At 34.1% G+C, this 13,711-nt stretch overlaps 1 protein-coding gene across 2 annotated transcripts; it reads left to right on the top strand.

Annotated features, from left to right (window-relative positions):
• Nucleotides 1-2,598: 2,598 nt before the first annotated feature.
• On the top strand, nt 2,599-12,977 carry LOC114168718 (spectrin beta chain, brain). 2 transcript variants are annotated; one of them, XM_028053627.2, is made up of 17 exons: nt 2,599-2,745; nt 3,641-4,014; nt 4,464-4,701; nt 5,164-5,441; nt 6,560-6,709; nt 6,893-7,026; nt 7,108-7,648; nt 7,733-7,827; nt 8,190-8,252; nt 8,347-8,435; nt 8,555-8,620; nt 8,781-9,410; nt 9,509-9,583; nt 9,693-9,763; nt 9,945-10,002; nt 11,352-11,616; nt 11,812-12,977. In XM_028053627.2, exons 2-17 carry the CDS (start codon nt 3,740-3,742, stop codon nt 12,471-12,473), a joined length of 3,690 nt encoding a protein of 1,229 aa, XP_027909428.2. In that variant the 5' UTR covers nt 2,599-2,745; nt 3,641-3,739; the 3' UTR covers nt 12,474-12,977. The 2 variants fall into 2 exon arrangements, with proteins under 2 accessions (XP_027909428.2, XP_027909429.2); XM_028053628.2 differs by lacking the exon at nt 2,599-2,745 and adding an exon at nt 2,896-3,237.
• Nucleotides 12,978-13,711: the final 734 nt, after the last annotated feature.

The raw sequence follows: 13,711 nt of genomic DNA, 5'->3' as shown, positions 1-13,711 counted from the left end.
TTTAAAACCTAAAGATCTTTCCAAGATTCATCTTAAACCAGTAAAAGCCTATTAATCAATTCAGATCCCCTTGTGGTTAAGGTGATTAGACATATCTGTTTTAACACCATTCTCTAGATAAATGTTATTAGAGTTATCTAAAGGTATGACCATATAACATGTCATATACACAACTTGCATAAAGTTTTTCAAAAAGATCAATCTAAAGAAGGCTCTAATGCAAAAGCTAGACAACTGCATCTCCATCATCCTGAACTAGACTAACTCCTGTTTCTTCATTTGTTCACATCAATGAATAATGATTATTGTAAAAGAAGAAATCAATACAAGAAACACAAACACAATAAAGGGCAAGTTAATATGCAAAAGAGATATCATATACCACTAATTCATGTTATAACAATAAACCAAGCATTCATAAAGACATTACAAATTCACACAAAACAAATAATTCTAAACTCAATTATCCAGATACATGCATTAAGTTTAGATTCATTGGAGTTAGACACTTGTAGTGACATTTATTGCTTTGCAAGCCATTGCCAACGAGTTTCACCCTACCATGCACAAGATTATCCTCCTACAGTTTTAGGCCATGGTAAAACTCCTGAACTAGGACTTTCTGCCACTCTTTCCACTTAACACATTCTACTCTACTTGAGTGTGAATGGTTAGTAGAGTTTCATGATAACTCCATTAATGAATCAATATTATAATGCATACTCTAAAGAAACACAATAATTGGAAATTTCCCCCGTGGAATTCCTTGCATAACATCAACTCTTACCTCTACTACAACCCTTGGAAAATCAACAATACCAACAATTAAAACTATAAAAGCTAGTGAAAACAACACTATATAGCAAAACCTAATCATTGCACTATCTGCGGTACTGATGGCACGCCTAGTATGCTAGCTAAAAAAGGCGAGTTTTACGAGTTTGGTTATGGTAATCAATTGCAACCTACTAGTAACCGGTTACTAGTTTCAAAAATATGTTCTAGGGGCCATGAACCCATTAAGCACCCAATGACTTAAGTTGATATCCAACACTGTCGACCCTTGGAGCCCTCTGTGATGATCGCACCCAAGGTGAAAACCAATGCCAAAGACCACTGAAGCTCTCTAAAATAGGTGCGCCAACAGTACAAACCACCGTCCAAAGCTTTGTCATGAAAATTGCTTTTTGACTGAGAATTTGAGGTTAACACCACTAGCACTGTCCAAAACCGTGACAACATAGTGTGGAATTGCCATGAAAGTTTTGAAAATGGAATAATTTCAATTTTCACTTATGTTCTGTTTGGATTGAGGTGTGGATTTGAGAAAGTGTATTTGTGTTGATTTTAATTAATTTGTAGGTAAATATGAGATTGTTTGGATTAAGAGAAAGATGATATGATTTGAGTGGATATGAGTGGAAAGTTTATAAAATTTTATGTATGATGTGATTGATAAAATTTAATAAATTATATTTTTTAGTAAAGTAAATTGTATGATTACCGTTTTACCCTTCAATATAAATAGAAGAAATGATATTAAAATAAAATTAAAAATGTTATTTAACATGATGAGTTGTCTTTCTCTGCATTTCTCTTCTTTTTAGAGAGTACTAAAATCTGCAACTCATGTGCAAATCCGTCCTCTCAAATCAGTGCAAATTAGTGAAACCAAACATGTTTGTAACTCACTTTCCATCCGCATACTCATGCTGATTCAAACACATAATTAAAGATGAAGGACCAAAATAATATTAAATCCATTTGGTTTATTTGTAAAAGATAATATCATTTTTTTTCTTTTCTAGTTGTTAAAAGAGGACTTTTACAAAATATATATTCATTTTCCTATACTGTTTCTTTTATTGAGTTTTATGTTTAATTAGTAATGTTGTTTTTATACTTTTTAAATTTTTATTTATTTTGGTTTCTTTATCTTTTTAGTCATTTTTTAAAATTTTAATAAAATTTCTTTCATTAAATTAACATTAATGTTGTTAAGAAGATTTTATGTCAAAATTTGGAAGATGAAAGAATGCGGTAAGAAGTGAAAGAAGAATAAAAATTAGAGAAATTTCAAAGTAGAAAAAAAAGTATAACATTAAGTCAATTTGATATTGAGTATTTAAAAAGATAAAGATTCAATTAAATAAAAATTAATAAAAATCTTAAATATAATTTCTCAATTATTTTTATTATAATTGATAAATAAACTTTCATTTTATTGTTATAAGAAAATTATGCTTATTTTTTGTTTTTTTATGAGCTTAAATAAAGTGAAATTTAATTTTCAGACATTATTAATATAAAAATTTTGTACTATGTCAAGTAATTCAAATTATGACGAAAATTAATAATCTCATATGTATTTATTAAACTTAGTGTATAATTCATAAAGATACACGACCACAAACATACGAATGGCGTAAGGTAGAGGCGGCGTAGAATGTACCCTCCCGCGTTATTTTGGTTCACAGTACTATTTTTATTTTCCTAAATTTAGTTTCTTTTTTTTGGGTCTTATAATGGTTCTTAATCACATTACAACTGTTCTTTTATGCCTATATAGTATATAATATAACACTGTGTATTTTAATCACAATATAATAATATTATATAATATATAATATAATACAGAATTACATAATATAATACATATGAATATATATGAATATATCTTTACCTTTTTGGGACTCAACTCTGCGACTTTGATCTGCGCTTGACTTTGTTCAATTCCGCTTCAAGGTATTATTTTTTCCGATCGTCAATTTTCCGTTGCTTCAATTCACTCTTTCAATTCAGCTCCAACCCTCTTTTCCCCAATTTCCCCAATTCAACCTAGGGTTTTTTTTTCCAACGAATTGATTCTCGTATCCCCAATTCCGATCTTTCGTGAATTTTCCTACACCCTTGCCTGTATGGTGGTTGCCACTATCTAGTTCGTTTCTTTATTCGTTGCCGTTTCGGTTTTACTGCAAAATTTTGGTCTAATTTTGTTTCTTTTTTCTTTTTAACTGTTAGAGAGGGGAAATTCGTTTTCGGTTTTACTAGTATTTTCTGAACTGAACTATGCGGTGTTGGGCATTTAGTTTTTTTTTCGTTGCGGGGGAATTTGGTGTTGCGATTTCGTTAAATTGGCAATGTACGTTAGGGAGTGTCAACCTTCGTTGAAATGGGATGGGATGGCTTCATTGATGTTAGTGGAAGCTTGCTCATTTTTCTATTGAGCATCATTCAGTAAGGAGTTTTCATAAGTAGTTTGTTTCAGCTTTCCTTTTGTCTTGCTCGATCTCGTGCTATAAATCTATTTGGAGCTGTATATGGACTCGTTATTAATTTGTTTATAATATAATAATGTACTTTAGCATTGTTTGGATAAGCTTTTTCGTACACTTAAGGAGAAGAACATAAGGAAGTAAAATGAATTGGGTTTTTCTGGTAAATTAAAACTAACCATCTTCATCTTTTGGACAAGTTTAATGAGAAACTTATATTGAAGTTTAGTGCCAAAGTTGATTTTAACTTATGAGGGAAATTCAATTCATTTTATCTTATTTTCTTCTCTTACAATGTTTACGGAAAAGTTTATCTAAATATTATCTAGCGGGTAATAATCAATATTTCTGTTCTGCATTAATAGGATTCGGGCAGGAATTGGGAGACTCAGTTTGATCTGGCAGTGCAAAAGAAAGTATTTCTTTTGACCTGCCTTCTAAGCTTTAGTAAGGTTGACAGCTTAATGTTGAGTTCTGGAAATAACTTGAACAGTAGCAGCAGCAGCGGGATAACTTCTTCGGATATGCCACCCTTGCCACAGTGTTTGCCACTAGATTCAATTACCGTAGGCAATAGAAAATATACAGGAGAGCTAAGAAGGGTTCTTGGTGTCTCTGCTGGAAACACGTCTGAAGACCAATCTTTTGGAGGTCCACATCCTAAACCCATGGCTCCTGGAGCTTCAGGGGAACTAAAGCACTTCAAAGAAAGTGTACAGGATGCCTCCAGAAAGGCAAGGTATATGATTGTTTTTCTACCCAATTTCCTCCAACATATTTTTTACACCCGAAAAGTTCTATTTAAATGGCTGAATGAAAAACAGAATTTAGTACGGCTTAGTCAACTGTGAAATGAATGGTCTCATTACCTTACAGTTGGTGTAATGGGTGTAATTGATGAGAATGGTAGGAATTGAGTACAAGAGGAAAGTCGAACCCAAAAATTAGTCCATTCGGTCGGTGGGAGAAAGTACTAGATAAAGTAGTTTATTCTGTCAAGGCTTTTAACATAATATCAGTATGCTTGGCCTTTTTCTTAATTCTATACGACCTTAAGATTTGTACAATATTTGTGATTATGCTTTGTCTACTGTAGAAGTTAGTTTCAAATGTAAATTGTTTACCAATCATTTTATTACACAGTGTGTTCATGTTGATGTCCTAATGCAAATGTGTAATGTTCATCAGGGATAGATCAAAAATGCTTGGGGAATCTTTGTCTAAGTTGGAAAAGTACGAGGCATTAAACATAAAGAAGCGACAAAGGAGTGATTTATCTACTGATAGGGGAAGTGGAGTAAACTTGACAAAGATTGGTAACCAGATTCACAAAATCCCTAATGATAATCTAACCCAGAGATCAGAAGCAAGGACCTCAAATTCAATGCTGAACAAGCGAATTCGTACATCAGTGGCAGATGTGCGGGTGCGTACATGTTGTATATTACATTCTTTATCTGTGTAATGAAAGATGCTATTATTATTATTATTATTATTATTCTAAAATACTATATTGCTGACCTGTCATGTATATTGTTACATAATTTTTAACAATATGGACTTTAATATTTACGAGGGTCAAATAGGAATGCATATACACATCAATTTACTCATTTAAATTTTGAAGCTCCTTTTTAATCCCAAAAGCAAATATTCAAGATGCTTCTAGCCTAGTTTAAACATTTTAGAATGGAATAATTTGAGTAATCTGTCATCTAAATCTCAAAGTAAAGCGTTGATACATGATAATACAAATGTCATATTTAAAAATGGGCAACTTTTTGCTCTGTTTTCTTCTTGGTTTTTATTTATTAATTTATGTTAATAATCTGCTTGTGTTTACTTTCACTCTTTCTTCATTACTTTGCACACTCTGTAATGCTCCCAGGAGGAAAGTAGGTCTACTGCTATCGGAAGGTCACGGATGGTCACAGAGAAGGATGCAAATCTGGTTCAAACACTTGGAGGTAGCTCTGTTCGAAACGAAGAGAAAACTCGCAGATTACTTGCTGGAGGTGAAGGGTTGGATCAAAAAATAAAGAAAAAGAGGTCTGTTGGAACTGTAGGAAACAGAATTACAACTACTGAAAGGGATGTAAAAAGAACTGCTCATCCAAAGGCAAACACTGATTTGAAGATGCGACTTTATGATGCTCAGGGTTTCAGGTATTTAGTTTTATTTTTCTCTTTATTCTCAATTGCAATATATATTTTTCAAATGTAAATTGTAGATGGAGAGTGTCTTGGACGCCTTATTACGTATGAAGACTATTTCACTATGTTAAGTGTGAAATAAAGCATTCCAAATGAATCCATTTAGTGTGTCGCAATATTGATGCTTGTACTTATCTGGTTCATTCAGTAATCTGTTGCTATTTGTTCAGTTTTTAAAGCATTCCTGTTGTTTACTTGTTTAGGAGGGGAAAAAAACTTTCTTACTTCCATTCTCTTCATTGGCTATTAAACAGAAGCGGAGCCTGGGCCTCTGGGCATTTTTGTTTTTGTTTGGTAAAATTACAGCTTTCAGTTTGGGGATTTTGATGATAATTCTCACCTTTCCTTCTGTACGCTTTTTTTTTCCTGTTTGGTGAGTGTTCAGAGAATATATTGGATGATCCCTTGGACATGCAGTTTTTTTCATGGTGTAATTTTTTGTAGTTGCGAAAGGGATTGATATCTAATTCAGACACTTCTGATAATCCCCATTTCTATTGAAAAAAATTTGGTTAGAAAAGTACTTATACTAAAGTAGTTCTCTGAATAATTACTTGTTTAAAGGTCTTTTTTATTCCTTACTTGGAAAGTTACATGTTTTGCGTTCTATGTTTGGTAGTGAAATAATTTATGAATCAATTGCAGGAATATATCCAAGATGGAGGTTGTTAGTCATAGATAGATGATTCGTAGACCTCTCTGTATATTACATTCACAATTGATGAATGTATTTAGGTTAATTATGTTGATTAGCTTCACTGCTAGAGGATAGACTCAGGAATGCTTTTAAGTTTGAATTACATGTTTATTGTTTGTTTATATTCTTCATTTGACTAACCTATCACAATTAGCATTAGATAGAAGTTCATCTACATTATGTTGCATGGTCTTTTTCTCCCACCAATCTTTTAGTCCATTAATTTTCCTCTTTGGAATATTGTTTACCTGTGTGATTCAACAAATATTAGGTTTTCATATCATTGGCAAATAGTTTGTTGAAACTTTTGTTATTGGGGAACAGAAAAGCAAAAGTAGTTCTCTTGTGTATTAATACCCTTTTTTGGATGTAGATTGAAGTCTGGATCTGGTGGAATCAAGTCTGAGGGCTCTTCAGAGCTTACTAATACAGGTGTGCGCATGATGCTTACAAGTGAGCAAGGTGTTTCTGTTCACAGGGAGCACATAGCTGAGCAGAGAGTTGTTGCTAAAGGAAACACCAGGTTTGAACCTATATTGACATGGTCTTTATTTCTACTTCTACAGCCTAGTTGTTTTATCTGTCAATTTTGTTTGATTCTAGACTTAGATTTATCACAATAATGTTTTACACAGGTTGTTGTTTACATTTAGGTGTTTTGATTGCTATTTACAAATTTATTAAATTTTTATGTTTCTATAAATAGGGCTAGCACTCAGGAGGACCTGGCGAGCAGCCCTAACATGATAATTAAAAACAAGGTATCTCGAGCACCAAGGACAGGTTCAGTTAGTGCACTAGAATCATCAAACACTCAACCTTCATCTACAGCTTTTCCTGGTTGGTAACTGCCTTCAAATTCTAATATGAAATCTCATTGGTTGGTATAACGAATAATTAAAAGCCTTTTTACATCCATAGGTTCTTCTATACATCCAATGACCCAGTGGGTTGGTCAGAGACCACCTAAAAATTCACGCTCACGAAGAGTTAAAGTAGTTTCTCCTGCCTCACGCAATCTTGAAGTTCAGGCCTCATCTGAAGGCTGTCTAACTTCCGATTTCAGTGTTAAAGCTTCTTCTGCTGGCAACAATGGATTTCCACTGCCAAGCAGTGTAGACCACAGTAATCCAAAATATAAAAGACCGCCTGATGATATTTCATCTCCCTTTGGATTATCTGAAAGTGAGGAATCTGGAGCTGGGGAAAACAAAATAAAAGAGAAAGGAGTGAATGGCAGTGACTTTGCTATGGCACCAGATAAGGCGGGGGCTTCAATGTTTCAAATGAGGAAGACTAAGATATCAAATGATGAATCTGGAGATAGTGTGCAGAGACATGGAAGAAATGGAAGGAATTTATCATTAGTTAGGCCGGGCCTCCCTTCTGGAAGGGAGAAGGCAGAAAATGGACCAATAATGAAGCCAGTACAGGACATGAAGCCTAATGATAAGAGTAAAATGTGAGTTGACTTTACTTTTAGATCTAGTTCATCTTTTCTCCTTTCATTTCTAAAACTGTCTTTGTATCTTTTTGTTGAATGCAGCAAATATGGTCGCCCTCCTTCAAAAAAGCAGAAAGAGCGCAAAGTTGTGGCTCGTGTAGGGAAGCAACTGAACATTGGTTCTGCTGATTTTGGAGGTACTGTTGATATTTAGAAGCTTATTTATTTGGGAAATTTTGTTCTATGATAGGGTTGGCTAAATTCATTCACTTTGCTTATGTGTGGTAGTGATATTAGTGTGTAGGTTTTACCCAACTGAAATATTTTTACAAATGTCATATCACACTGAACCTTTCAGGCGCGTAGAGGCTATAATAACGAAATTTTCTGTAGTTATACATATATTATTTTACGCATAACTTATTCTATCATTAAAATTATTTTTCTGTATTCAATAAATGGTTTAATTTTGTTTTCAGGTTAATATGTAGCCGGTTAAATGTTTTTATATATATTTGCTTTTCATTATGTTTTCACACACTGTAATGTGATTTTTCAGGTGAATCTGATGATGATCGTGAAGAGTTATGTAAAGCTGCAAATGCCGCTCGTGATGCTAGCAGTATGCTTCTTTAACCATTTTACCTTCTTCTAAATGTTTTTCTTTTTGGTTTGTAATTTTATATTTCACTACTTTGGTGGGTTATTTTATGTAGACCTTGCTTGTTCGGGTCCTTTCTGGAATAAAATGGAGTCTATTTTTGCTTCTATCAGCTTGGATGATGCATCTTACTTGAAGCAACAGGTAGCAACTGGGTCTTAAGCATGTTGTGTTTTTTCTTGAAATGTGAAGTTACCATCTGACTCCCAATTGGTGAATAGATTCCGACTTACTGGTTTTTTGTTTTTTGGTTGTTTAATCAGCTCAATATTGCCGTGGAATTTGATAAAAGTTTATCTCATATGTTTGGCATTGATCAAGATCTTTTGGTAAGTATTTGGCATTATAAAAAACTATCCTACATCTTTCATTATGTCGATAATGAAGGACTCCTGTCGTGATCTTCTTCTGTAAATTTAAGGTTTTCTCTATTAAACCACAATTTTCATCTGGAGGAATGTGGTTAATAGTAAGTTTGTATTTCCTCAGGGTGTTGTTATAAATAACAAGGCCACTCAAGATTCAGAAGAAAGAAAGAGAAGTCAATGTGATGAGGATTTAACTAAGTTTGATGCTTTGGGTGGAAAGAAGGACATGGAAAGACCGGAGAAGGTTACCCCACTATTTCAAAGACTTCTCTGTGCTTTAATTGAAGAAGAGGAATGTGAAGAATCGTATCACCAAATTGATGCAAAGAATATATCCCGACAATGTGCCAGTGATGACTCTCACTGTGGTTCTTGTAATCAAATTGATTTTGAACCCAAAGATCGGGATAGAATGGATTCTGAAGTTGAATCAGAGGTGGATCTTCAAATTCAGAAGAACTGCGTGTTGGATAGACTATCCTGTGATAAGAGCACCACATCCAACACATTTAGATACCCAAACACATCCAGTTCTTTACAAAGCACTGGAGTTTGGCAGGGTGATGAAGAATTTTCCCTCTCAGATATCACGCACACTGGTGAAATATGTTCAAATGATCTTGATCAACTGCAGCATGCTGAGTTAAGTGTTCCTAGCTTTCCTTCTCCTGATGGCCAGTATCAGCTGATGTCTCTGGATGACAAACTGCTGCTTGAGTTGCAGAGCATTGGCTTATATCCTGAAATATTGGTAGGCCTTTTTTCATATATGTCATTACATTTATCATAGTTATTTGAAGCTTACTAGATTTATGTCTATAATCCTTAATCTTACTTTGCTTGGGACAGCCTGATTTAGCTGAGGAAGATGAAGCTATTATTAATCAAGATATTGTGAAACTTGAGAAAGCACTATATGAACAGGTGTACATTGAAATAATTTTTCACGTTAATTAATTTATCAAATCTATCTCATTGACCTTAAATTTGGTCCATTCTTATATCTGTATCCCTTATTTTGATTTATTAATAGAATCAAAGGAAGAAGAGTACTTTGGACAAAATTGATAAAGCTATTCAAGAAGAGAGGGATGTGGAAAGGCGGTAAGTGCTAAATATGTTTTTCCTCTGAGATCCCTCTTTGTATCTTTAATTTCATTATATTTATAGCTTTTGTCCTAATTTCCTTTTGTTTTCCAGTATTCATGAGTAACGACTTTCCATTTCTTGAATTTATGCTTAAGATGTAATTGATTTTTATTAAGATTTTGTGCTTGATGTGCAGGAAGATTGAACAATCTGCATTTGACTATCTTACTGAAACGGCTTACAGAAAGAGATTGGTACAAAATATTCCTCTATTAACCTTTTATTGTATTTTATTAAGATATGATTTACAAATCTTCTTACCATTTTTATACATGATTTTATTTAAGATTTACCAGATTTGTAATAAATATCCCACTAGTCATAAAATCATGTACTTTATAATATAATACACAATTACACTAGTTCGGACCAATTTTATCAGAACTAGGCATTGGGTACCGGTTGAACCATAGTTACTAATTGAATTATTTGAATCAGTGTAAGTAAAATAAAGTTTAAAATATGTCTGTATATGTATTTTTTGCATATACTTATTCAAAGAAAACTTGGTGATCTGGTGGTACGATACTGCACATGAGCCTTCCGAGTCAATGGGTTCAGTTCTTGTTACTGCATTTTGTGTATTTTGCTTAAACACCTTGTCCGATACCTCAAAAGCTAGAGCGAGCAAATGTCTTAGGCTTCATTCTAAATCAAACAAAAACTTTCGGTCACACATGGTGGACAACTTTCCTCCATCTTGGCTCTTGCAATTTAGTACAACAGTTTTTCTTCACCTTCGACTGCATGAAAAACATCAGTCCCCAACTAAAAAAATGGTTTTCCAGGACCAAGTTTAGATAGTTTAAACTGCTTGGGGTGGTTGCTGGTATCATAATTGGATACATTTATGAATCAGTAAGCAATTCAACCCAGTTATGTGCTCGGCTCTGATAACCGGGCAGAGCATAACAGTGATTTGGCCTTGTACCCGCCATACAGTCATGCAGAGCAACATATTTGGTTGCTTTGCAGATATTGTTGGCTTCTATATTCTAACTGTAGGAAGCTCAGACTGGCTTTGTAAAACCTACATGCTTAAACACCAAATCGGTCCTTGTTAGATTTGGTTTCAGTGTAGAGAGTGAATTCCTATTGATTCGGACAAGTTATTTTCTTTCTTTGTTCGGGTCTTAGAATTTGTGAACATGCCGTCTTGTTTCCTGCTGTCTTGGGAACATGGATTTCTACTTCTTTAGATAGCTGTCTTTTAGTTTGTGTTGTTGGTTATCTTTTTGAGTCATACATGGGAGTGATTCATAGTTTACTCTTCCCCCATTCTATTTCTGCCTTGTTTCCACGCAAGTTCTTTCTAGTTTCTATGATAATGGTGATGATCTTCTGCCTGAGAATTTACGTGTCTCACCGGTAGACAATTTCTCCATATATAATTTAGTCTTTCCTAGATAATCAGTTGACTGATTTGTGGGTAATGTAGGTTAGAATTCGAAGGTCATTGGTAATTGGGAATATTTTGTTAATGAATGAGTGGAGTCCTTTAATTAGCTGTAATAATTAGTTCATCACTTTAAAATGTTTGCAGGCAAGCCGTGGAAGCAAAAATTCAAAAGGTGCAGTTCACAAGGTGTCTAAGCAAGTTGCATTGGGTTTTATTAAGCGTACTCTTGGAAGATGTAAAAGATACGAAGAGGCTGGGATTAACTGCTTTAGTGAACCTACCCTACAAAATATAATGTTTGCCCCACCTTCACGTGAGAATGATACTCAACCTGCAGATTGTATGGTCTCTGGCACAGCCAGTAATACATGTAACAAAATTTCCCATCAAATTGAAGCCAGAAAATCAGGTATTCCAAAATTCTGCTTTTGTATTTGATATCATTGGATGCGTTGTTACTCTTTTTAGTATATATTAGGCCTTAGAAAACATTGATAAGCAATCACCCTGTTTCTTCCTTTCCATTGACTGTTAGAGATTTGTCTGTGTTGACCAGTTGACTTGATTTTTTTCCACTCAATTTTTGTTGTGTCTATTGCTACAGGTGCAGTTTCTAGTGCATCCGAGAAGTATGATTGCCATAGAGATTATGCAGACAGGGGATTGGTTGATTCTTTTCAAGGTTCAATTCAGTCATCTGAACAAGCATCATCTAAGAATGGGTCCGTGTTTATCAAAGAAAAGAAGAGGGAAATGCTGGTCAATGGTGGTGTCAGTGGTTCTTCCTCAAGAGCATCAAATCTTGACGGCGCTGTTCATGGTGGAGTCAAGGGAAAGAGAAGTGAGAGAGACAGGAATCAAAGCCGGGACCAGAGCAGGCAAAACCCTATTGGTAGAGCTGGACGGATGTCACTGGACAGTAGCCAAAATGAGAACAAACCAAAAGCTAAGAAACAAAAGATTAGTGGTAGTGGACATGATAGGTTTATGGAAGCAAAGGATTCTGCTCGTTTACCAGCTAATGATACAATAAAAAATGGTACCAAAGATGGGGCTACATTATCTGCTGTGGACACTTCTCAAATAAAGGAATCCAATGACTTTGGGAATTTGCCACTACCTGATTTAAGTTCAATAGAAGAATTTGGTGGCGCACATGATCTTAGTTCTTGGTTGAACTTTGATGAAGATGGCTTGCAAGACCATGATTCTATTGGCCTTGAAATTCCAATGGACGACCTATCAGACTTAAATATGCTAATGTGAAGGGATATATAGCTCACACTCTACGCGTTACACGTATCATGTCTGAAGGAGAGTTTGTATGTATTCACTGAAACCTTGTTGGCATCAAGATCTTGATGGTGCTTGAGTTTCTCTGCAGAGAAAACTTGTGATTGGGTTAACGAATTTTGACACATTTTTAGAGTAAACGGGAGACGTGGAGAAACTTGTTATTGCAATTCCATATTCTTTTACTGAAAGTTGTATAGAGGAAGCTTCAAACATGGATTTCATGAAATTGCATCACTTCTCTCATGAATCTAACTAGTTTTTTCTGGGTTTCTAGCCATTGTCTCAGAAATTGCTATCTATATAGAACATTAGATTATATCAGTGTTTTCATTTCTCAAGCTGTGACTTCAGCTAAGTTACAGTGTATAATCTATTTTGTCCTTGTACAACGTGACTCCCACATTATTGATTGCTTTCTCCTGAATAATGGGGAATGGAATTTTAATATAATTTTTCTGGGATTTAACATATAAATTATAGTTCCATCTGCAGCCACCTAATACCAGTTTCCTCGTGTGTAAACTTTGTTTTACTGTTCCAATTATGCTTGGTATTCATTTTCAACTGGACATTTATGCTTTAAGAAATTATTTAATATTTTATTCTAATAAGCTCAAGAAAACTTCTCATGACAAAATGCCATAATACTAGGCCAATTCTGACTGCACCATTTGATTTTCGTTTTATTATTATATGATTCACTGTTAACTTAGTTTTCTTTTTGCTCCTTTCACAGCAAGAATCATCATATAACCTAGTAACATAAAGTGTGGTCATTTTAGAACTTAAAAACAGAAGAAATCTTCCATTTTCCTTCGTTTCAATACTTTAATGCAGGTCCCCACTCTCAATCCGATACACAAAAAGAAAAGACAAAAGAAACATTACTTTGCTATAAATTATAAAATGGTACCTAATCTAAAGAGACGTATGCATTAATTAAACTACGAACAAAAAATAAAGTTGTCCTCTAAAATCTCTTCAAGATTGGACGGTTAATATATAAGCACGCCGATAATGACCCATATTGCTATCTTTCCAAATACTTTAATTCCATTTGCTCATTATTCATTCAAAAGTAGTAGACAAATCCACAGGCCAAAACTATTCAAACTATAAAAATAAAAAATAAATTCTCAGAAAAAAATAAAAATTATATTATAACCACTCTTCTTAGAGCATGTCAACTAATTCCCATTCCTAAATCC

The sequence above is a fragment of the Vigna unguiculata genome, chromosome 11 (assembly GCF_037176805.1).
Source record: "Vigna unguiculata cultivar grain cowpea cultivar isolate G323 ecotype 2 chromosome 11, ASM3717680v1, whole genome shotgun sequence".
Lineage (NCBI taxonomy): Eukaryota > Viridiplantae > Streptophyta > Magnoliopsida > Fabales > Fabaceae > Vigna > Vigna unguiculata.
This window is presented reverse-complemented; position numbering and strand designations above follow the sequence as displayed.